General features: G+C 44.0%; 1 protein-coding gene across 2 annotated transcripts in view; it reads right to left on the bottom strand.

The window, feature by feature from the left end:
- snx29 (sorting nexin 29) overlaps positions 1 to 25,516 on the bottom strand; it is a 136,584-nt gene that overhangs the window by 39,864 nt on the left and 71,204 nt on the right. For both annotated transcript variants that reach the window (XM_035404532.1, XM_035404533.1), the window contains 3 exons: positions 15,761 to 15,877; positions 12,750 to 12,805; positions 11,867 to 11,948 (listed from right to left, as the gene is read on the bottom strand). In XM_035404532.1, the coding sequence (XP_035260423.1) occupies positions 11,867 to 11,948; positions 12,750 to 12,805; positions 15,761 to 15,877 (255 nt within the window). The remainder of the gene's footprint in view (positions 1 to 11,866; positions 11,949 to 12,749; positions 12,806 to 15,760; positions 15,878 to 25,516) is intronic.

The raw sequence follows: 25,516 nt of genomic DNA, 5'->3' as shown, positions 1-25,516 counted from the left end.
ATTGAAACGCTAGTCAAATCTACCGTAAGTGGGCTCAGCGGGCCACAGCCAGGAGATTTTATTAGGGGGGGGGGGGTTAATAAAATTAGGTTGAGTGTGTATAAGGGAGAGAAAAATGGCATAGTACAAGCAAATCCTACACTTCAAGGCCTGGGCAGATGGCCTAATGAATTGGGTTATTCTTCGGCACTTAAAGTGCCAGAGCTGGAGAAGAAGGTGATTATTATCCTAGCTGAAGTAAGGGGCTCATTACGGGACGCGAGGGGCGCTGCTGTCATCCTGACCAGCCTGCCAGTTACGCACGACAGGAGATCAGGGAACACTGAGGCTAAAGGACCGCGGGGCTTCCAAGGTGATGCGGAGTGAGGATGGGCTAAATTCCCTGAGGGGACAGAGTAACGTGTGCCACTGCTTTTTGGAGGAGGAGTATAAATAGGCAGCGACATGACTGGATGCGAGAACGTGATGAAAGGCTTTCATTTCCCAGCGGTGCTAGCATTTTAAATAGTTGACTGCAGCGCTACAACTCATAACGTCGCTAATAAAGTTCTGGTTCGTTTAGAGTTGGAAATGATGGAAAGGCATAAATTATCATCGCGGCTGAAATATATGACTATCTTATGTTAATTTCTTGCTGAAGCTTGGAACTGCAGGCTGTTCAGTTTATACAAATCAAATCCTAAACGAAACACCGCATATCCTGATGTTCATAAATACTCTCCGCAACCGAAGACAGCTCTTGGACACGTGATTATAATACAAAAGAGGCGTATAAAACAGAGAGGCACATTTTCTCAGATCAATTTCACAGACTAACATCAGACCTAAATTAGCTGGATCACCCTGATCTAATGACAATGACAGTCTATGACACTGACATTTTAAGCAAGTCTACCCAAATATGGCTAACGCTTTAGTGAGTATTTAACCCCCCCAAACCTCCTCGTGTAATCCCGGCGACTGAAATTTGACAAGCATTCTCATCAGTATATTTCCAGTCTATGACTGAACAGTGTATGACCACAAAAATCAGAATAGAAAAACCACAAAGCGCCCTGCAGGATTTTACAGCACCTACGGGTCATGTAAAAATAAATAAAAAATGAGCTTGTCTTATCCGGGCACGTACTATAATTCAATGCAGTGTTCTCAGTGTGGAGGGGCTAAATATCCTTGCTGATCCTGCAGAGTTTGGCCACGGCACGGCATTAAATCAGCCCGCTATTGCTCCCATTAAGGCGTAAGCGCTACAAATAAAGACACAATTATCTGCATGTCCGTGTCTAAAACCAAGATTAAGTGCTTTTGTAAACTTTCACACAGTGTTGGTACACTGGTTACAGCATTCTCCTTGGCCACCATGACCTACAAGTGATTTGAGAGCATTGCACATTTCATAGGCCAAGAAAAATATATTTAGCGAGGCACAGGACCAAATCTAATTAACACCAACATAATGAATAACAACTAAACCTAAATACAGTCCTTGAAAAAAGTACTGAATACTACCATCAGTTTACAGAAAAAAGGCACGTTTTTAATGTGGCCTATTTCATTAAAGGACACAGATTGTGAGTTGCTGTACTGTTTACAGTGATTATACCATCTCAAAAAAATGTATATTTCTTCACAATTTTCAGGCTCAGCTGGGAATATACAGTAGGCAGTGAGCATGCTCTGCCACATCACAGCCTTAGCCCAACACCTCCAGAGCAAAGAGTCTGCGTTTCTGAAGTGTACTTACAATATGTCAAAGGCAGCTGCTAATTAAGAACTCCATTCTCAGAGACATACAGAAAAAAGAATAATCGTTCCGTGTGATTCTATCAGTCGTCCTGTCAAGTCCTTTACACTGCCATGTCAGTGAAAACCGAAATATTCAGCCGAGTTCCCAAAGGAGGGATCCATACAGTCTGCAAGAGTCAGACTAGACCGGTTAAGACATTCATGTCAAAGTTACAATATAATATTTTCAGACAGCTGCAGACTGCCAGACTGACATCATTTTACTGCAGTTACAAAGCAAAAGCTTTTCCGTCTTTGCGGAAATTCTCTGACTTCACAACAAAAGACGGCACACAGTCCCCTCCCTGCGGTTTTAATTAAACCTCTGACAGGAAAATATACAACACACGGTTCCCCATTATCCATGACACATAACAAATCACTTCATTGCACAGTGTTATTGGACACAGAGAGAAGAAACTTTGGATCGCAGACCCTATTTTCCCTCGCATCCCTTGTGTCCTGTGCATGTTCACCCCATCTGTTTGTGCTCTCGGTCTGTCTGTTTCTGGGGGAGTTTTCAGAGAGATCAATGCCTAGCGGCCACAAGCGCGTCTAACGAGGGAGCCAGAATCTGCTGACTCAAAGCAGGAACTCCCGCACCACGGGCCTGCTGGGGAAACGGTGCATGGTGCATGATAAAACCATGTGAAAGAGGCAGAGCGAGCTGCAGATAGAGTGGCCAAGGGTGTGAGGGGAGCAAGGCCCGGACTGCTCCTCACCACTCCCATCTCACATGCCCTGGAGGAGAACAGGGCTCCAGGGAGGAGGCAGGGAGCTGCCATTTCAGCTGCCATTCACAACAGCATCCCGTCCTGCACCTGCACCCACACCAGGGCTACACATATGTACTTCCACAGCAAACATTCCAAATTGGAAGACCGTTCAACGGAGAGAATGTGGTTTATTTTCTTTCAGGGGGAACCGCTACTGGTGTACTCTATCATTTTGCCGTAAGGTTTCCTTCATATGCAACATGATGTTTACTTAGAAGATGCCCTACTGGAAATGACATCTTGGAAAAATAAGAATGTCTGAAACAGAAATCCGACGCTGCATTATCCAGTTTTGCATACTACCTTATTGAGAGACAGTGTGCGTGACTTTGAATGTTTTGAATCCTGAGCACTGAAGTAAAGCTCTTTGATTGGGATACAACCACAGCGCTCCACCTACAGCCAAGTTCACTGAATCCATGAGCCACTCTGCAATGTGGCCTGAATGAGTGACAACCCAACCCACACTGTGCTGTGTGTCCCCAATGCCGGGAAGCGATGCTCACACATGAAATACAAATGCACCGAATACATTACCAAGCCGAGGAAATAAAAATCTACAATAAATAAATAAATAAATAAATAGGTGAGTCTCAGGTGGGCCTTCATGTGTGTGCTGGTGAAAGTGCCTGTCTCAGCAGGACAGCGGCTCATTGCTGGGGTTTCCTCCAGCTCAGCAGGTCTGCGACACAGGCCTCAGAGACCCAAACAACTCATCTCACGCAACAGATCTATACTTGCATGGTGTGGTTTGGGGGAGGGATTTGCTTGGTTGGGGGAGGGCCTGTCATATTTAATTTACAATTTATATTTAATGAGCCAAGGAAGTTTTACAATAAAAAAAACAGTCCATACTAATATTTGTATGTGCATATAATGTGTACATACAAAAAATGATATGAAACAGAAAAATTAATTATTTTTAAAAAATGAAGCAAAAAGCAGTTTTTCTTTTGCTGAAAAAACTACAATGCTTTTGACCTTATAGCGAAGCAGCAGATCAAGACGAGTTCATTAACATTAGAAATGATGCTTGTCTTGTTAAACACCGCGATTACTGGCTTCTAATATATTAGACGAGGAAAGGCGGATTATCTTTGCCACGCCAAAAGTTTGAGTGATGTGTACAAGCCTTTCTAAAAGAGACTTTTTAGAATCACGGGAAGTTTGCAGGTCTTTAGGTCTTGCAGTCTTTAGTAGCTGAACCAGCCTTTTATCTGACTGGTGCATGAAATTGAAAGTACAGCAACTTCAAAAACTTCCAACAGCACCGGAACCCGAGTCCTGCTGACTGGTGGAAGAGTGTACTAACGGCTGGTGGCTGTTAAGAGGACCCTCGGGAATTCAGGAACACAGAAATTGGATGAGTTTGGGGAAGCTAACGGACCCGTTAAGTGTGCAGGCTGCCAAGGTGGACACTAAAAACTGAAATGTTTATTTGTCAATTAAATGGAAGATATTGCCTGGTCATGCTTCACATCTCTGAGTTAGGCTATAAACCTTGGGCCTGTAAGCACAGCAAATCCGCACACGGAAGCCAGTCACTGTACCATGAATGTTTTACCCCTTCAATAATATTTTGCCAAACTGTGGAAGAATTTTGTTGGTGCACAGGCAGTATTCAACTACACAGTTCAACCACATTCCTCTCTGGCCCACTTGCTTTACATCACAAGTTTGAATGCGTGTGACTCATTATTTACTTTCAGAGGCGTGTGCATGAAACTGGGGAAATCATGATGACATCTGTATAAGTGACCCACACACAGGCTTAGCACCATTGATCTCTGAAGGAATCACTCACGTCTTAGTGTGACTAAAGACCACTGAAAAGAATGACCAACTGCCACGTCCACATAGCCGGGTGCGCTTGACCTGAAAAAGTTCTCACTCTCCCCATCCAGAGCCATTACAATGGAGATGAATGAGAAGCCATCCAACTCCATAACGAGTCACAAACAGCTCTCGTGTTCAGCTCTTTCCATCTCCATAACAAGCCACTAAGAGCTCTCATGTTCTCCTCTGTCCAACTCCATAATGAGTCACCCACAGCTCTCAAGTTCAGCCCTGCCCATAATGATTCAAACAGAGCCAATCTGCTCAGTACTGTCATTGAAACATTTATTCCCCATCAATTCAGACCAAACAAGATCAAGTATTATCGCATTCCATTAAGATATTTAAATATATTCCAAATTGAGACAACTGCAATCTCGCAAAATTATCTCTTGATCTAGTGAGGGTAAATAGAATGTTTTTTTTTGTTTATCTTGTTCAATTGTTTCTTTCAACATTGCATTATTTTTGCAATTAGGATGAGTTTATGAGAATGATGATCCACTTCTCTCCATATATTACAAATCCCCTTTGTAAAAAACCTCAGATTTCTTATGCAGACAACTCTTTTGGTAGTCTTTTTGGAGCTGACTCCCAATTTACTGTCATGCACCAATACTGAAGCGCATTGAAAACAAATTACTATCCTTTTTATGCTCTAAAATGAAAGACTAAATGTCAGAGAGAAATAATGCATGTGTCAAGTTCAGAAACACTGAGGTTTTTTGGCCAAGAAAGGCCCAAGGCAGAAGGACACACAGACTGGACTGTTTAAGGCCGGTTTTCAATTATGTGGACATGAACATGAAAAAATAAAAAAGAACAAAAGCACGGAGACAAAAACAATACCTCTACAATTCCCACATAATAAGTGGACTATATTTATATATATAAATTACACTACCAGGAAATATTACATATGTGAAAATCTTCTCATAAGAAAAACTGTCAGAACTCTAGAGGCTGAAATAAAAGACAATATCAAGATATTATCAAAACGCTAGAGAACAAGGACAAGATGATGCCACACTTCTCTCTGGGGAATTGGATAATCACCACAAAAATATCAAATACAACCAACCACAGCTTCCTGTAAATTAGGATGTTTATGAGAATAACACTTTAATGGATGTCACTTGATATGCACATATCTTAATATTGCGAAGAAAATCCCTCGGGCAATGAAAACACAATACTCCCACCCACACACAAACACTCAGACTGAGTTTAAAGCTTTGACGCAAAGGGAGTGTTCATTTTTGACATGACACAGAGAGAGAAGGGTGGTAAACCGTTGTACATGCACTGGAAGAATAAAATTGACCAAAATTCAGGTTCAAATTACTACAAGCATGTTTCAAAATCTCACAGGTCTCATAAGATGTAAATTTTAGAAGAATTTGTGGTCTGACCCTGCTAAAAAAATAAGCAATTGGCAAAACTAACTTTGAGAAAAGCATGACAAGACAGTGGGACTCACATATTTTTGTTTTTGTTTTTTTTTTGGGGGGGGGGGGGGTGCAAGGTGTGGAGCGAAGCCTTTTTATACGCAGTGGTTATTTTGGGACACAAAGAAGCAGTGTACTGATATAAGCAATGGGAGACATGCCACCACCTCTTGTTATATATTTTTGTCAATCTAGTTCAGTCTGATATTTATAACTTCAACTGCAGTGCTGCCATCAATAACAATTTGTGATGTCTAATTATCTGAAACTGCATTCACGTTTGAATGCCACTGCCATTTTGGGCGAATATAGACATCCACGGTTCTTCTCCGAAACAAGTGGTTTCGCCAGCTGCTTCTTTTCACATCACAAACTATGGCCAAACATGTATAGAGAGGAGTTGGAGGAAGACTCTTCATATGCAGGTTTGACATGTAGTCAACAGGCGCCTGATCTATGGAAAGCCAAAAGGGTCAGAATTCCCCAGGCCTCCCCTGGCGTCTCACTTAAAATCTGTCATAACTAGCCATCGTTCTGCCGCCAGCTGGAGTAAATAAACAGTGTATGTGGTCCTATGAATGTGCATTTTCTGAATTAACCGTCCCATGATCCCTTTCATCTGCTTAGCAGGCTACCACAACGGAATTAACCAATTAATTAAACAAGACCTTTGTGCTAGCTAGGTAGCTTTTTTTAATGTGTGTGTCTAAGGGTCCTTTTTACACTTCCTGGTTTTTTTGCCGGTGTAGCTGCCGATGGGAAGCTTCACTTCCAGTTACTGGAAAGCACCACTGTCAAAACAGCAATGTCTGAAAGTACGAACAAGAGCTTTCTCAGTGGCACTGTGTAGCAATTAAAAAAACAAAAACAACCATATTTACACTGTATTTTGAAATTGGTTTTTGAAACAGTGGAGATATCAAGGTTTAAAACTGCTGTTTTAATAATGGACAGCTGACCAAGCCAAACATACTTCTTATGATGAGCATACAGCAACATGCAGTAGCTTAGGCTAAGACATCAAAAATGTTAATTTACAACATAATGTGACATTACAAATATTTACATCAAGCTAACTGGTTAGCATCTGAAACAGTAACATGTTAGCGAGTATGTAAGTTAAAAACCATTCATTTAGTTAGCTAGAATGGCTAGATCACTAATTATAGCTAATGTTAGCTAATTACTATAGCTACACTCTTACTCATAAAAATGAATGAAAAACAGTATTAGCTAGCTAGTTGTTGAGCAAAGGCAGATCAATTCAACACTACTTAAAAACACAAAACAAATTGTAAAAGGAATTCATTGTTAGTGCCAGCCCGAACCCTGGGTGACACAATTGCCAATTACACGTCTCCACATACGGCTACCAGGAAAACTCTGGAATGGATCCAAGATTGTGGGGCTGATCTTTGCACCGCAGAATGGTGCCTGAAATGAGCTACCCAGCAGCCCGCCAAGTCATTTTAAAACTGTTATATCAACCCATTACAATCACAATATGCATTGCAGATCAACCCTAATTACCCTAAGTACCTATCATAATGGAATTTCCTCCTGGAAAATGCTGAACTACTATCATGGCAGCATGACACGTACCTGGTGTAATTATCATTTTGAAAATTAATGAGAAATCTCAGACTGTATGCCATAAACAATCATTTATTTGATTTTGCATTTGCATGCCTAAAAACTGTGGCTTATGTCTTTATACAGTTAATTCTAATATGAAGCCTATTTCTAGCCATTGGCTCTTTTCAGTTACTGGCCCAGGCTCTGGCGCAGTCCGGCCTGGCCTAAAGCAACTGCCTTTTGCCTGGCATCCCTGCTAATACCATCTGACTGCTAAAACTCATCCAGGACTCTGCAGCCCGACTGGTCTTTTCTGCCCAGCTCGAGCAAGCACCCTCATGTCCCTCCGCTCACAGACAATCACAGCTTGTGTCCACTTCAAACACCTGGTAGTACACTGAGCCCTCAACCGCACTACTTCACTTGCAGTCCTATTTCTCCCCACAGAACGGCCTGTGTCCTCCAGCTCTCTGGACTGCTGCTCACCTGCATGCCCCTTCCTGACGCTCCCTGAAGTCAGCCTGCTCGTTCTCGGCCTCGCCCCCTGGTGGCGGGATGAGATACCTTCCCCAGTGGAGACGGCTGTCACTCACCATCTCGCCTCAACTTCTCTAGATCCACCCCAGCACCTGTGTTCATGCAACTGAAACCAGCTCTAACCTGCCAGTTTCAATAAACCATCTGATCCTTTTTCGCAGCAGTTAGCCAGAAGTGGAGTCATATACATTTTGTGCATTTTCGACTGCTTAAGAGCACTCGCACATGTTTAAGTACAGGTAATACTATACTTTTTAATACTAATACTATACTTGTTTATTTGCCGTTAGCTTTCCTTACAGCTAAATGCGCAGTGAATTGGATAAGGGCAGCCACCAAATAAATAATAATTTAAGATAATCTAAAGAAGACTTATTGGCAGCAGTGCACTGCTAAAGAGGCCTCATTTTAAATTATGGAGACTATCAATGCGTAACAGAAATTAGTTCCAAGGTCCCAGGTGTGCACATATCCAACAACAGAACTTTACAACGTCAATGTGATTATACAGCAATCACATTTCAAAGGCAAGTGTTGGTGTACAAAGACAATGGTGTAATTTACACACTGCATATTACAGAATCCAATATTTCTGTGTTCTAGATAATATGCTATGCTGCTTGTTCAGGTTGGATTCACTTAAGTGTTTGAATGTGCTCACATGATGTAAAATCTCTAGAGCATGTTGTGCATTTTTGCACAGGTTGGGCCTAGCCCACTCTTCACAGTTTCACTCATGGACAGATTAACTCTTGATATCTTTCAACTGTATCTTATTATTACTGAATCTGACTGTGTGCCTTTCATGGAAGCCCAATGCTATTCATCTGGGGTAATATGAAAGTAGGTTATCCATTACCCATTGTATCCAGCATGTCTGACTCTCCCTTTCTTTTCCTGATGCATCCATCAGTTCTCCACATCAGTGTGTTATCATTCAATTGATTATACAACCCAAAAAGATGATATGAACAAAGAGATACCTGAATGCTGAGGAGACTCAGGGTACCATATAATGATCCCATGCTGGGTCAGAGCACCAATGATAGCACTGGATCAGTGCACTCTCTAAGCCTCGCTCGCATCATTCTCAAAGTAAAAAAAATCTGATCACATAAACGCACCAAGATAGTGAAAGGTGTTGAGCAGGCAACTTCAGAATGTGCTTAAAAATCCTTGGTAAAAATGTCAAATAAGACTATTTTGCATGTTTCCTACTTTCTGTAAAAATGAAAAAAATAGTGAAACTGCGCTCATCCTCAACTAACCCTGAAGTGAGCTAAGGAAAGCTGAAGGGAGTCAGGGAACGAGTGACTGAAAAGAAGAGTGGAATGCAGCCGATGACCTGACTGACTTTGCTGGGCATATTGACGAATACGAGCCTCAGATGGGGGCGGCCAAGTCTAGTGGCCTTGAATGGTCATATAACAATACTGCTCTGGTGTAGCTGCAACACAGGCCATGATTTACACTGGTGAAGTACTGCAACAAACGAACATAATTTACATTGTGATGGTCTGCTCTTCACGAACACACCTCCATATGGAACGCTAGTATCCATGGATAAAATCTCCAACAAGGAACAAAAAAGGGACTTATAAACTGTATGGCTGATGATTTCAACTTGGGAGGGGAAAAGAAAATCATAACACGCCGGCTCAAACAGGAATAAAGATTTTACTGCCATTGATTCGATTTTTATTGCACGCCCTTTTGCGAAGGTAGCAGAGGAACGGAGCGAATGCGTCTCGGTGCCATTACGTTTTCTCATTATACAGCTGATGACAGGAGAGAAAAGAAATGTGGCACTTGTGCGCAAAACAAAACAGCGGCGACGATAAGGAAGATCAATCACGGCTCTGCAGCGGGAGAGCGAAACCCCGGCCTTATCGCGCAGGGCGACAGAAATGGCCGGGGGAGGCGGCTTCAGAGAAACGCAAAGAACGAAGAAACGACACGGCGGGCGTTCGCTTCGCCGATAATCTCTCCCGGAAGCCACGGGAAGGAAGGAGACGCTCGACCGGCGGCCCGGGAGCCGCGTTTCTTCGCCGCCTCAATCCGGCACGGAACGCGACGCATCACGCTCCGGAGCTTTCTTGAGTAGAATATACGGCGGCTTACTGATCTGAATAAAGAGGGGTTAATATGACCCAAATGCAGGGAGGAGAGGTATCCCCATTGTGTCCCAGCCTGCGTTTCTCTCCTTCGTATCGCTCCGCTATCTTTTCACCCGCTGTGTCCAGACCTTGAGGCTCGGCGTACGGTACGCGGCTCCCCGCCCCGGGTGATCAATCACGGGCAGGAAATCGAAGGCGAAGAAGAATCACGGCGTGACCTTTAAACTTAAAACAATTGGAGGCAGGCAAACGCCATGAATCACCTCCTCTGCGAACGATAAAGCACTTTCATATGGTGCCGTTACACGCGTAGATCATAGAAGTTCATACGCTGGGCAAAACATCGCCAAAATGCCAAGGCTGACCAAGCTAGACTACAAATGGCAAAAGGAAAATGCGAATTCCAACTTTAGTTGCTTTAGCTTCATCTGCAGATCTGAAGAAGCGAGTAATAAAAAGAGAACTATCACGCACATAAATCCGTCAGTGAATCCATCATCTACAATTTATCGCATAAATATGATGTGCGGATGAGTTTAGGCCCACCTAATGGCATTGCTTGTAAGTAAAACACTTTCAAGACAAATCAAATTAACATGACATTTTCTACAGTATAATTTAAATTAAATTATCTTAGCCAATGTTCTGTGGAGATTGCTCACATAGTGAGTGAAGCAGCTTCATACCACAGTAATCAAAACTCAGTGAGCCATTGCAGCCTGCTGGAAGCTTTGTAACAGTGCTCATTACTGAAGTATTAATGCACTGTCCCTCGAACACTTTAAACCAAAGGTTTTTCAAAATAAGAGAATGTTACAAAGCAGGACAATATTACATCATACAAAGTAGGGATGTGAAGGACACACATTACTGACCTAGTTGCAGTCTAAAACAGAGTAATCGTTTTTTTACCGCTTGAGGTAAGAGACCGCTAATAAAAACATGCCACTGTTTTAATCAGTGCGGATTAAAAACATTTTAAAAGTTAAAAAAAAGGCATTGCTATATTTTTTACAGAATGATTGTATTCTGCTTCGCTCACAGCACAGATTAACACATGACCCTACACTTCAATGAAGTGGCACGTTATAGTCACATAAGACCTAGCGTAGTTAGTGCTGTCCACACAGATTGTTATCACAACGTTGTCGGACTTGGAATGGTACAGAGAGAGTTTCTCTACGTTCAAGTCGAGTGATGTTTTGTTTTTTTTCAACAGTACATCACACAGGAGTATATTCAGGCTCAGCAAATGCCAGTAGGTCCCAAAACCCTTCACCGTTTACCATGCAGTAGGCTTTCGTCATTTTACCAATTAAATGTGTTGTGGTTTCAGCTGGACAGCTGTCACACTGATGAGGTCTCAGTACAGAGTTGGGTGCTTGTTTGTTGTGATCGCTTGTGCTTGGATATTCGGTTCTTAGGTGGATTAACATCATAGATGTTGACATGTGGTATGCAAATTTGGCAGCACATACTGACATTCTTACATACAGTGTTTTCATTGAGCTTTTCAAAATCATTCCACACGTGGCAGTCTGCAAGCTGGCCATCTTTTCAACTGACGGTAAGTGACGTTAAAGTGAATGACGACAAGCCCCGCCTACCACCTCAATTACCCATTTAGAACAGTAGCCTAGGTAACATTAGTGATCTTTTGTACTGTTTTCAATTACTTCATTTAACATTCAACGTGCATGCTGTGACAGATAATCGACAAATTGAGAAATTGTACACACCCCACATGTAAAGAGAAAAACCGTAGGATGACTGTGAGATGACATTCTCCTACCTGGTAAACATGGTAGGCATTAGCAGCTCGTCCTCGCAGGAAGACAGACGGGATCCACACATTGATGAGGGCGCGATGGGCACTGAGCAATGACACAATCGCACAGAGCGGTCAACTCGCACACGAGCTTCACTCATTAAAAAGCAACTTCTTTACTTACGCACAAACAGTAATGAACTGGGTTTCAATAGGTTATTATTCCATCAAAGACCATAAAAAGACTCAAGAGATGTGAGGGTTTCTTTTAGTCTTTCCACTTTGTGATTCATGAAAAAAAAACTCTCAGTCACGTTCTGACTTCATATCTGCTCATCAGTGTAGCCGAGTGCTTTATCAATGCTGAACTGAGCACAAACAAAAGGCAGACGTCACAATGTAAACACTCTGTAATTCCTGTGATGGACAGAATTCATTTGCACACATTAGACACATTCATGATATAAAGTGGCAGGAATTAAGTGTCTACAGTTGGGATCTGCACCATGTGGTCCAGAAGGACATACTGCCAAATTTACAAACATTCAGACAACAGATTAGAACCTTTAGGAAGAGTCATCATTTGCATTAATGCCAAAACATATATTGGTGGGGGCATTACATTTATCTTTGTACTTGAAAGCCACCAATTACAGGAATAAACAAAGAGGCACAGAGCAGATGAAATAAAAAGAAAAGGCGTGAAAGATCATGACCTCCATATACAGTAACACAGAATGTGGAGATTTCATTCCACCGCAATTTTCACATGCATCAATCATAACGTATTAGAAGCTAATTGATCATATAAGCCATCTGACACTGGGCCAGGCACACAGCCACACAGCTCAAACACAGCATCGCCAGCCCACACACATCTCAGATGTTACAGAGGGAAGAGGCTTACGTCTCAAAATCCGATAAACTGGGGTCATCAGACGTCTGGCTCAAGTCGCCCGGTACCTTAAACACAAAAATGGAGAAATGACAAACTGCTCACCCTCAGAACACTTTCAGCAACAACATGCCAGTCATGGCACACTCAAAGTTCTGAGTGTAATTATTGGCACCCTTCATAAAGATAACTAAAACAAAGACTAAAACAACACAGTTCATGAGATACACTGAATGCTCAAACAATGTAAAAATGTTTTTCTATGCTAGTATAATTGTTCAAATTTTTAACAAATAGCAATTTCATTTCCCAAAAAGATAGGTGTCAACATGACTGGCACCCCTGTTTTCAAGGATAAAGACACTGAGGGGTCTTCAATAATGTTTAATGAGAGTAACTGGGTTTCAATATGTTATGTCATTCATTATATACAGACTTTTGTGGTTATCTTTATCAAGGGTGCCAATAATTCTGGAACTTACTATATTTCTCACCTTGGTGTCAGAATAATACTACTGGCTATTTTTCTTCTGATTAATGCACATGACCCTTGACCTTTCATCTCAGAGTCAGAGCGACACAGTCACAGCTCTACATTCACTAAGAGTGAGACAGAGCGACACAGTCACAGCTCTACATTCACTAAGAGTGAGACAGAGCGACACAGTCACAGCTCTACATTCACTAAGAGTGAGACAGAGCGACAGTCACAGCTCTACATTCACTAAGAGTGAGACAGAGCGACACAGTCACAGCTCTACATTCACTAAGAGTGAGACAGAGCGACACAGTCACAGCTCTACATTCACTAAGAGTGAGGCAGAGCGACACAGTCACAGCTCTACATTCACTAAGAGTGAGACAGAGCGACACAGTCACAGCTCTACATTCACTAAGAGTGAGACAGAGCGACACAGTCAGTCTCACATTCACTAAGAAACAGAGCGACACAGTCACAGTCCAGCACTCCAGACAGAGACAGACAGACAGACAGACAGACAACCACATTGACCTCATTGAGATGCCAGGCACATCCCCCTTTAAGCCCACAAACATACTGATAAACAACTCTCAAAACAAAGCAAGGAGAAAGGGAAGGACACCTCTTTCAGATTTAAGCGTCCCACAAACTAAACGCAGCGCGTCCTGCAACCTGGGGCTCTGACTGAGGTCGGCTTAAAGGCCCGTGTCAAGGTCAACCATGCCACAGAGTTACTGGACCTGCATCACTGCAGAAACAAATCACATTCCAGTAGTTTTTTTTTCCCCAAGCAATGATTATCAATAAATAAAACATCTGTAAATGTGCCCATAGGGAGCACTGGCACATCATTAGAGGCAATGAAGGGATTGGAAGCCAATTAATGTTTTGTAACCGCTGGCAAGGTAATGACAGCGATGACAGCGATACACCAAGGACCTCAGGACTCAGACTCTCAGATGGGACCACAGCGTGTAAGAGCTAGCAGAGGGAATCCAGGGACAAATGAAATTTCTGAGGCCATTGGCAAGTGTATATCAGGCAGATAAAGAGGGATGATCTGAGGCACATCCAAGAAACTCAGCAGTTTACATCCATGGCACTTCAACTGTGATTTGGAATGTCTAATGGAAGCCCAATAATTTCCGGGGAATTTAGAAAGAACAATCGAAATAAAAACAGCACTGGGGAAATCATTTTTTCCCCAAACAGATTTCGTAAAAGATGCCACCTGTTTCTTTCTTCTGTTCTTTAAATCTGGCCCTTCCAACCATAATCCTTGGTCTAGCGTGTGCGAGTGTGTGTGTGCTTGTGCACATATCTGTGTGAGTGAATATATGTGCGTGTGTTTGCGTGTGTGTGCGTGCTTGTGCGTGTGTGTGTGCTTGTGTGTGTGTGTGTGCTTGTGCGTGTGCGTGCTTGTGCGTGTGTGTGTGCTTGTGTGTGTGTGTGTGCTTGTGCGTGTGCGTGTGTGTGTGTTTGCGTGTGTGTGCGTGTTTGTGCGTGTGTGTGTGTGCTTGTGCGTGTGTGTGTGCTTGTGCGTGTGTGTGTGCTTGTGCGTGTGTGCGTGCTTGTGCGTGTGTGTGTGCTTGTGCGTGTGTGTGTGCTTGTGCGTGTGTGTGTGTTGCTCCATGTCCCTCGGTGGAAGCACACTTATGGGGGTCCTGCTTCATAGGCTCCTATCTGCTCTCAGCAGCAGCTGTGTAATATCAAGGTCTCCTTCCTCCAGTGAGGGGCCTGGAGGAGTCTGGCATGGCCGGCCAAATTTAATGCAGCAAAGCGACCTGCTGGATCAGAGCACATCAAGGAGGCCGCATGCAACAGCCGATACCGGCGCCGCCCGACACCGAGGGGGAGCAGTCCAACAGATCGGAGGGAGACAGGGAGAAGGGCTCCAATTCCTCACCTTAGGCTACGCATCAATCTAATTCATTTACTGCGGAGTGGCCGGTCTTCCCCACAGTGCACAAACAAGGCTTGACGGATGGAGAAACAGGCAGGTGAGAAAAAGGGCAATGTCTCGTCAGGCACCGGAGAGACGGTGCGAATGAATTAACGGAGCCGGGACCCTGGCACAAACACGGCCTTATTGAGCTGTGAATGGCTCTACAATGGGACAGGGAGGCCGAGGCCTGGGCAGGGGCAAGCCTGCAAAGCAGAGATAGGAGGACAGGAGCCTGAGGGGCGTGCGTTAATGTGTGCGTGTGTGTGTGTGTGTGTTTGTGCGTGTGTGGGAGTGAATGTGTGAGTGTGTGTGTGTGTGTGTGTGTGTGTTTGTGTGTTTGTGTGTTTGTGCGTGTGTGGGAGTGAATGTGTGAGTGTGTGTGTGTGTGTGTGAGAGAGTGCGTGCATATTTGTGTGGGTGTGGGTGTGAGAGTGCATGCATGTTTGTGTGGGTGTGAGCGTGTATGTGTGTGTGTGCGTGTGTGCGTGTGTGTGTGAGAGAGAGTGCGTGCATGTTGGTGTGGGTGTGAGCGTGTGTGTGTGGGAGTGTGTGTGTGTGTGTGCACGCGCAAATGTGTGTGTGACGGGGATCACTCACCGGGCCCCGCAGGTCGATCAGCTCCTGCCTCATCTGGCTGATCAGATGGTCTTTGGCCATCAGCGAGCGGTAGAGTCGCTCATTAAACTCTATCAGCTCCCCATGCATTTCAGCCACCTGAAAAGGAAAAGACAGAGTTCCACATCAGTCATAGGTCCACATAGGCACACAGCCAACCTTCAGCACCCCACTAATGTACACAAGAAACCTTCAGCACCCCACTAATGTACACAAGAAACCTTCAGCACCCCACTAATGTACACAAGAAACCTTCAGCACCCCACTAATGTACACAACAAACATTCAGCACCTTGCTAATGTACACAACCACCCTTCAGCCCCTAGTTTCAGTGGTCTGCACCATGCCCCTTCCCGGGTGTACCATAAAATGCTTCAGATTCACACACAAAAATGACTTCATGATATGTAATATCATTTAAACTCATAATTTAAAAAATATTTTAAATCCCTCCTATTGGATATTTCTAACCGCATTCATGCAATTGTCTTATGTTATACTGAAGCACATCAGTTATTGAGTGGAAGTGATGGACACAGCATCCCAAGTTAGCACTTGACATTAGAGGTTGGGGAAGGAGGGATTCCTCGGTTAAGAAGCAGCCGACAGAGCTGGGGCTGATTCCTGCCAAGCTAACTGTCAGTCGTCATCAAGCTTGGGAGAGAGGAAGTCCGTCAAAGGGACTGCGACAAGTCACAGCCAATAAAGGAAGCAGCCAGCCTGACAGCTGTTGCAAACATTAATTTGTTTATGAAAATAGAGTCAATGCATATTTACGGAGCTGACATTTCATTTGACAGCTGAATTGTTTAGCTCTGATGTGTTTGTCGCCACTGAAGTCCTCCCAGAAGCTCTCACAAAGACTGGTTCCCGCAATGTAAATATCTGCCCACTCTGCATTACAAACAGGCCCATGTGCTGGCAGGCTGGAAACAAGTAAAATCAGGAGTGCTTCACACTATTTCAGCCACCTTCTTCAACGGCCCATTGTTTGCCTTTGTGCGGAAAAGTGAAGTGCACACACTCACAGCCACGCATGTACGTTACATATGATCAAAGAAAACAAACCGTTCAGTATGCCTTGATTTACAAGCAGCTTCATAATGCTAATCAGAGTTTATTTCTGTACGGCAGCAACAGCGCTTCTGTTCTAGTTTTATTCCAGGGGTCAACCGAAGGTAAATCGTCCTACGCCTCGAGGCAAGGGGGACGAGGCGGTGTGGCTGAAACCGCACTCCGACAGCTGGATCTGGGGGGGGGGGGGGGCTGTGCACAGCAGAGGCCCGCGGACGCCCGGGTCATCCTGCTGAGGGGCGGGGGCAAGGGGCACTGCATTTCATCTGAGACCGTGAAGAGAGGGTCAGGCCAGCTTTAAACGCTGTATCCCACTGAAGTGTTTCCACCTTTCCCCAGAGCAAAGACCACTCTAAACAGCCAGCTTCAAAACAAGCACAGAGGGCTTCGTGTCACTGCGAATGCTGTTGCTCTGGTTCTGTTTGCAGGGTGTCAGAATATTTCTTGTTTTTCCATAAATGGAAGAAGGAAGAAACAAGAAAAAGTCCAGATGTCTTGTAGGTTTCTATGTTATACATACAGAATATATATACACTCACCGGCCACTTTATTAGGTACACCTGTTCAACTGCTCGTTAACGCAAATATCTAATCAGCCAATCACGTGGCAGCAACTTAATGCATTTAGGAATGTAGACATGGTCAAGACGATCTGCTGAAGTTCAAACCAAGCATCAGAATGGGGAAGAAAGGTGATTTAAGTGACTTTGAACATGGCACGGCTGTTGGTGCCAGACGGGCTGGTTTGAGTATTTCAGAAACTGCTGATCTACTGGGATTTTCACGCACAACCATCTCTAGGCTTTACAGAGAATGGTCCGAAAAAGAGAAAATATCCAGTGAGCGGCAGTTCTCTGGGCGAAAATGCATTGTCGATGGCAGCGGTTAGAGGAGAATAAATCAATTACACTTACAACTAGCACATCAGTGTGTAGTGAAGTATAAAGCAATAATCCTTTGTAAAAAGAACAATTTAAATGGCCATTACTTTATCTATATAAATTACCATGGTTTTAAAACAATTTTGCAATATGATGGAAAAGTATGGAAGCCATTTTATTCCTTAAAACAAATCATGCCAGATGAACACATTAACTAGCTTCTAAAGCAACACTAATATGAAGTGAGCACTAACTGAATTAAACATAATGAAAAGCCATTCATATTAATTAACAAAAATGTGTGACTTTGTGCTAGACGACGCAGTACTTTCAGTGACTTTTCATTAACGTCTTTTGACTTAAAGGGACGTAAAACTTTTATGTGCTGTGCTAATGTAGTGACAGACTCACACACCGTGTAATAAAACAAAAATGATCGAGAGTGCAGCGTGACTTGCAAAAAAAAATAAAAACTTGTATTCGTTTATTCATTACAAGTGCATCAAAGCTGCATGCGCTGAAACATAGTATTATCAGAGCACTTTCTGGCGTGGTCGAAAGCTTCAGTGCAGCCGTGATGAATAGACATGTAAGGTTTCTTTGCATGTAAAAAGGTGCATGTGAGAGCAGTCTAGCGTGCTTAGAGCCAATTCTTCAGTTGCACAATAAAGACCTTTAAACACCCATTACTCTCCCCATTTAGTCAAGTACAGCATCCTCGGTGAAAAGAATGCTTATCAGTATGGATCTGATGGCTCCACACATCCAGGCACCTTCAGGGAACAGCCTTTGCTCTTTGTTTAAAGATTATACCCATACCCATGTATAATTACAAATAAATTTAAATATAAATTAATGACCTTGGGGTGGAGTGCCCCTTTAATTTGTTTACCTAAAGAGTACACCTTTAATGGAACCGGATCAGAAAAACAACCTTAATTCATGAATAATGCATATGACCTGTTGGGCTCCGATTTTTATATCTGCTCCCTCATTAAACAAACATGTTTCTATAATTTAATTATATTCGTGGGGATGGGAGGGATTAATTGTGCCACATCTCCATGGCAACTGTGAGAAATAAATTGAAAAGGGGAAGAAAATCAGCAAAGAATGTGAACACAGAAAAAGTGAACGTGGTTAAAGTATTCGGACAAACTTTCCTGTATCTTCACACATGGCCACTAAGGACCCACGATGCCACAACGGGCAACAGGCCCCATTTGGTCGGGACAAAGCAGAATCACAAAGCACCAGAACAGTTAAGGCCACAGTGCTATTACGGAAGCGGAACAGGTGAGAGCGGTGCCCCTGCTACCTGCTTATTCAGCTACTGCACCAATAAGCAGGTAGTCATCCACTGACTGGAGGTGTGGACTGATGTAAAGACTCATGCCTCAGTAGTATTTTAATTACCTTCACAAGCCACCAAGAAAAGGCTGAGTGACACAAGCCAGCAAGAAAAGGCTGAGTGACACAAGCCAGCAAGAAAAGGCTGAGAGACTACGTTTCCACACTACACCAACAATATAACACATGTTCCCATCAGAGCACGGTAATTACTGTTCGTCCTACAATCGATTGTCATCAATGCCATATTTACAAAGGAAATACATTTGAAAACATGCTTTCAAATAGGTCAAAGAGACAGCACAGAATGAAAGCATCACACATGACAGTTGATAAATCAGCTTATGCATTGCTCAGATGTCAAAGTACAGCAGCAGAGACGATATTCAGGTACGGCATGAATAAGAAGAGCGATAAAAGTGTCACATCCTCATGAATGTGATACGATCACCTTGCTCAAGTGGAACTGACATGTTTTCCATACAGTAAATAGAATGATGCAAGACAAATAATTTTACTCCTACCCAGATAGAAGAGATCACAGAGAATGTTTGAGGGTAGGGATCTTGCCTATGCCTGTTTTTACATCATCCGCAATGTCTGTCACATCCTTACATGTTTTCAGGGTTGGGGTAGTTCTGTTAATCGGTTGTACCATTTCTGTTAACTGAATCTGCGTTCAGGCGTGAAACTCAAACTGCAGTGCAGCATGTAGTTGAGAATTATCTTGGGCTGTTCATAATCTCCAAATTTCTTCAAACGTCTTCCAATTCAGAGGCATGTCTATCAGAATGAGATGGTGCTCTGAGGCAACTGTAACACAATAAAGACCTGATACATTCATTACACAGCCATGAAGGCAGACAGGGTTCACTGCACCAAAAACTCCAACCTCACAATCATCAGTCATAAGGGGTGCACTGTAGGCAAGCTCTCTTCCTTCTTCCTGCCAACACAAGTCGCAAAGCTCAAGCAAGCATATACACTAAATGGATACAATTACATATTTTATATTAAACTTGCATCATGCTCAATCAAGTTTATGATTTCTGGAAGCACATCATTTTGGCATGAACTTGCCTAAACTGCTATTACTACTTCTGAGAAGCATCATTTGACAAAGTTTGGCAATATTCAACAAGCATTAATTCACCAAACAATCCCCTGCTTTCAAAAAAACAATCCAAGATTTACGGATTAATTTCAGGTACAAAATAGGCTATATAATTTTTAAGATAAGATTTTTTTATCCATAATTATCTTCTATTATGAATAAAAATGTCATTTTTTTATTACGGAACACCCTGCACAGCTGAAAATGGCACAAATGAAAATCCAGCCATGAAATGTAGAAATAATGCAGAGCTTTGAAGCTTTTTTACCATCAAAACCCCACTAGCCCTGCTTTGAAAGTCATTTCAATGTATTCACCCTCAAAGCGTGCTTGTGGAACAGTGTGATATCACTGATGTTTTCCATAACTGCTAAATGGAAATGACAGGGGGCACTGCGACTAATGCAAGCCCAATGTGCTTCTCTGTAGGCCCCTGACACAAGGGTACAGGTGCTCCCCACCTTACGAGGGCCAAAGAATCCTGCTGAGCTTTAAGGACAGCGAGAGTCGGACGAGTGGTTATGTGCGTAGGGCCACTCTTCTGCCACATGCGAATCCCCCGCTCGGCCGGGGATCCAATCCCCCACCACAGCACCTTCTGACCCGTCATCCTTTATCTGTGTTCCGCCTCTCTGAATAAAGGGAAAACATAAGAAAGGAGGGCGGCCTGTCTACTCTGCTTTAAAAAGACACTGAGAGTCATCCCAGCTTTGCCTTGTGGGTTAAACCTCTTAGATTCAGTTACAGGTACACATACTGTCCCTATGGTGGCAGCCCAACTGAAACTCTCCACTTTTCCAATGTTTTAAAATCTATGTAAATGGTAGCACTTTTATCCAAAGTGCTTTACAATTGATGCCTCTCATTCACCCATTCACACACACACTCACACACCAACGGTGAAAAGCTGCCATGCAAGGTAACAATCAGCTCATTGGAAGCAATTAGGGGTTAGGTGTCTTTCTCAGGGACACTTCAACACGCCCAGGGCGGGGGATCAAACCAGCAACCCTCCGACTACCAGACAACCGCTCTTACCTCCTGAGCTATGTTGCCCCTATGTACACTGTTCCCAGAAACTTGTCCACACTTCAGCTATTTTCCATCTGCATTCTGTGGCCCTCTCCACGTGAAAACAGCAAAGAGAGCAACGGCAATGCTTTATAAACGCCAACCGAAGCACCTTAATGATCCAGTCGTTCTGCACGTGTTGTGAAAGCCAGTGGCACTGCACACAGTCCTATGGTGATCTCCTGGTATTACAGAACTGCCTCATTCTCAGGTGCATTTTTCTCCCACAAGTGTCCCATCACAGGGCCAGCACATCAGAAGCCATGAGCACCCCCAGGACTATTTACCTCACTCAACACACCGCAGGCAGGCTAGCGATCAAACCGCAGGCTCGCTTCTGAGCCGCAGGTGACTAGACCCGCACCAGTTGCTGAAAATAAGAAAATGCACACGCGTGATAAACCTCCGTCACAAGCAGACCGCAAGCCGAGCGTGCAGGTTAACGCGAGCCAATGAACGCGCTCGAATCCCAGTGAGGGATAAAACAAATTCAACACACAAGAACAATCTAACTCACTCGAGCAAGGGGAAAAGCAAGTGATGGTGACGGCGCCTGCCGTTTATAGGGGCATAAAACAGCTTTTCAATCTTGTTGCAGGACTAATTATACCAGTAAATAATACCATCAGCAACAGAGTGTCTCTGCCAGGCATAGAGGACTACCCACTATTTGGAAAGGTAAAGTGTGACCAACAAACGTGTATCAAACTGCTTCCCACAATTTCAGGTGCACATACTGCGCCCACCAAAAGTATGGTAATGGCAGAGCGAACACAAAGTAATTTTAGAAGGCGCTGCATCCATCAGTGTCCCTCCATGGGACTATGAGGCAGGAAAGATGAGCACCTTCTCCAAACACAAACAGGAGAGGCGCTTTGAAACCCGAGCAAGTAAGAGGTTTCGTGCTCAGAGCACCGAGCATTCGTTCACCGTGTTTATTTATTTGTGCTCTAACTTTCAAATGGGACATTTAAAAAAAAAAACAGGAATGAATTCTAGGCGTGACGGAACATAATTATGTCTCTGCGTGAGAGCTAATCAGTTTGTTATTCCGCGGCTGCTCTGATTTACTGGAGCACACGCTGGGGTATTTTGGGAAACACCGAGGACACGTGCCGCAAGCTTCCCTAAATATGCGAGGGGCCCCGTTCCCATCGATCCCCACCGAGGGGGAACATTAAGCCTCATTATCTCCACTCACTCTGCGAAAGTGACCCTTTCTGCGCTCTCCCTCCACTCGTCCGTAAGCCCGTTCTCCGCAGAGAGGGTCCGCGCGATCGATCCCGTCTTTTCCCGGAGCCATTTTTTTTTGTCCCTTTCCTTTTTCCACCTAAAGCCTGAGCCGCGAGAGATAAAACAACGGCTCCTCACCGTAAGCCGCCGTTTAAAAATAAAGCAGATTAGCATACGTTTGTGCTTCTGCTTCTGCGCCACCGCAAAAGAAAGGAACGGGAAAGGGGGCAGAGGTGAGCGACGGGCACGAACAAGCGTACCTGTTTTTAGCAGATACGCCGTAATTAAACACTGGGAAGACAGTGAAGGCAGCCGTCATAATGACACTCACAGAGGCGTCCAAAGGCAATCGTTTTACAGGTGAGATTAAATGAGCAGCTTCCCCCATCTGCTCTGCGCTCACACAAATTTCCTTTATGGTGCCTCTTTGTGGGAAGTGGTTTGTCTGTGATTTTACCCTCTTCTCAGGGGTAAAATCTGTAATAATGACAGAAGAATTCTGAAAAAAAAGTCATGCACTTGTGAGTGTGTGATATTGTTTTTTTCGTTTTGGGGGGGGGGGGGGGCGCACCATTTTATGAGTTTTTGTGGGGGTGGGAGGGGGGGGAACAGGTTGCTGGGTTATATAAAAGAGAAGAAGCTGCCAGCTGTTTGTTTACACAGACCCCTTTGATAATATCAAAAGGTCCCTTTCCCTGGGGGCTCCTATCAATAATTTAGTGCATCTAAATGTTTTATTATTACACGAAACCAAGTGTAACACAACCTTCTGCAATGCCTGAGCACCGATCCACACACAGAGAGCAGCGAAGCCGTGTTCCGCGTGTGACATAACCGAGAGCACGCGCTCATGAGCGGGGCATGACGGGTCCTGGTGCTGTGCAGCAGCGCTGCGTAAAGGCTGGTGCTCTCTGGGTAATTCTCTGGAAAAGCATTCTCACTGTGTGTTGCGATATCCCCAGACACTGCTGGTGCTGACAGCCCCTTTCTCCCTCTCCTCAGTCTTACACTCAGGAGCGCTTGTGCTGATGCAAGCGCTCGGGATGCAAAAACAAGACCCTGAGCAGAAACGGTAAGAGGGAGTGACCCGTGTTACAGCGCAGGCCACTGCAAGTGAAAGCAGGGAAGGCAGGAGAAGATAGGAGAGGAGCGAGGGATAGGAGAGGAGGGAGGGATAGAAGAGGAAGGAGAAGAAGGCTGGGACACTCGCTCCAGCCCCAGAGATGGACGGATAGGAGAGGAGGGAGAAGGATGAGACACTTGCTCACTCAAGCCCCAGAGATGGAGGGATAGGAGAGGAGGGAGAAGGAGGAAAGGACACTAGCTCGTTCGCTCCAGCCCCAGAGATGGAGGGATAGGAGAGGAGGGAGCAGGAAGCTGGGACGTACGCCAGGGCTTCCATTTCACTAACGGCTCTCACAGGCCCCAACAGAGAGAAGAGAACGGGCTCCCTGAGACTGAAGGAGAGGAGCAGAGTATAAACCAGGCACACAACCGGACTGGACTACCCACTCAGGCAGAGAGCAGCGGGAGAGCGGAGATGCGACCGAGGCGTTTTTTTAATTACACTTCTGCGGAGACGGAGCAGCCGACCAGCGAGCCGCCGCCACCACGGAAACAATTAGCCAATTACATCACCTCTGACACTCCTGCGTGTCGGAGCTGCACTGCGCTGCCCATCCAGGGCCCTGTGCATTAATACTAATGAACCTAATGGCGATAATCAGACTGGCATCGCTGCTTCTGCTGGGAATGTGTCTGGGCTTTAATAAAGCACTCACTGAAACTCAAGGGCGAGCACGCACGAGAGAAAGGTTTCTTTAAAACTGCACATTTAAACACACTTTTATGGAAAAGCAAGTGGCCATTTGCTGTAAAAGTGATCACAAAACAAATGGCAACATGATGCAGTTACCAAGTGTTCATTGGTCAATAAAAAGATACAAACAGCTGGGCAAATAAAGTGATCACAAGTAGCCATTCTTCAATGGTGTCGACAATTGATGCCATTAGAGATACACAAAATGCGTATCTCTAAACGTTTACCACACAATAAACAGTTTGTGTTAAACTAAATCTACTTTTTAGGAGTCACTATGTCCTTATATTCCCTGTACAGTACAGCCGTTATTGATTTCAGCATTACTTGGCTTTTGTAGCACAAAAAAGAGACCATAAAATCAACAAGGACAAAGTGTTTGTTCACAAATTAAGCTTCAACATGCTTAAACTACACTTGGCTAGTATAAACTAATATTTAAAATACACAATTAAATATGCCTGTTTTCATAATTTCAGTGATATCAAAATTATCAAAAAGCGTGCTGTACAACTCTGGATAAAAGGCAGAGAAACAGCTGCAGTGGGGAGAACAGATGGCCATCCTATCGAAATACAGAAATAGCTGTCAAGATGAAGTATAGGGCTCCAAATTTAATTCTATACAAAAAAATCCACTTCACAAGTGAATACACAGATACACATGCACACGCATGCACAGACATGCACACTCACACAGGCACATGCGCGCACACACACACACACACAGCCACAGCTATATATTCACGGGAATACATAAATCATCAATCAGGGGTCTAATTAGTCAGACCTCCAGTGTCCTTTGCCAACTGGCAATTATCAGCAGCTTCTTAATTCATCAGTGCTGATATCTTACACTGGATCTTCGCTCAGGGGAAGCCTAAGCAAAGTGCATGTACTGTATGTGTACGTGAGTGTGAGCAAAGCCAGAGATAAAAGAGGACTTAACCAACTCTTCCCACAGCAGCCAAGACCCTTCACCAATGATCCGGTCTTTCACAAAACAACAAAAGCATTGTTAATGCGCTGCTCCCACTGCTGAAAAGTGTGTGAAGGATACCTATACTCAATATAAACAGAAACGTATGGCAGAACAAGTCCGGAAAGACTTCGCAACATTCAGAAAACGGGTCTTAACCCTTAAAAGATCCTCACCATGGGAAGCTAGTCTGAGAGGGTGGGGGGGGGGGGACTGG

Source organism: Anguilla anguilla, chromosome 2 (assembly GCF_013347855.1).
Source record: "Anguilla anguilla isolate fAngAng1 chromosome 2, fAngAng1.pri, whole genome shotgun sequence".
NCBI classification, from domain to species: domain Eukaryota; kingdom Metazoa; phylum Chordata; class Actinopteri; order Anguilliformes; family Anguillidae; genus Anguilla; species Anguilla anguilla.
The sequence above is the reverse complement of the archived record's forward strand: the minus strand, read 5'-3'. Positions and strand labels throughout refer to the sequence as shown.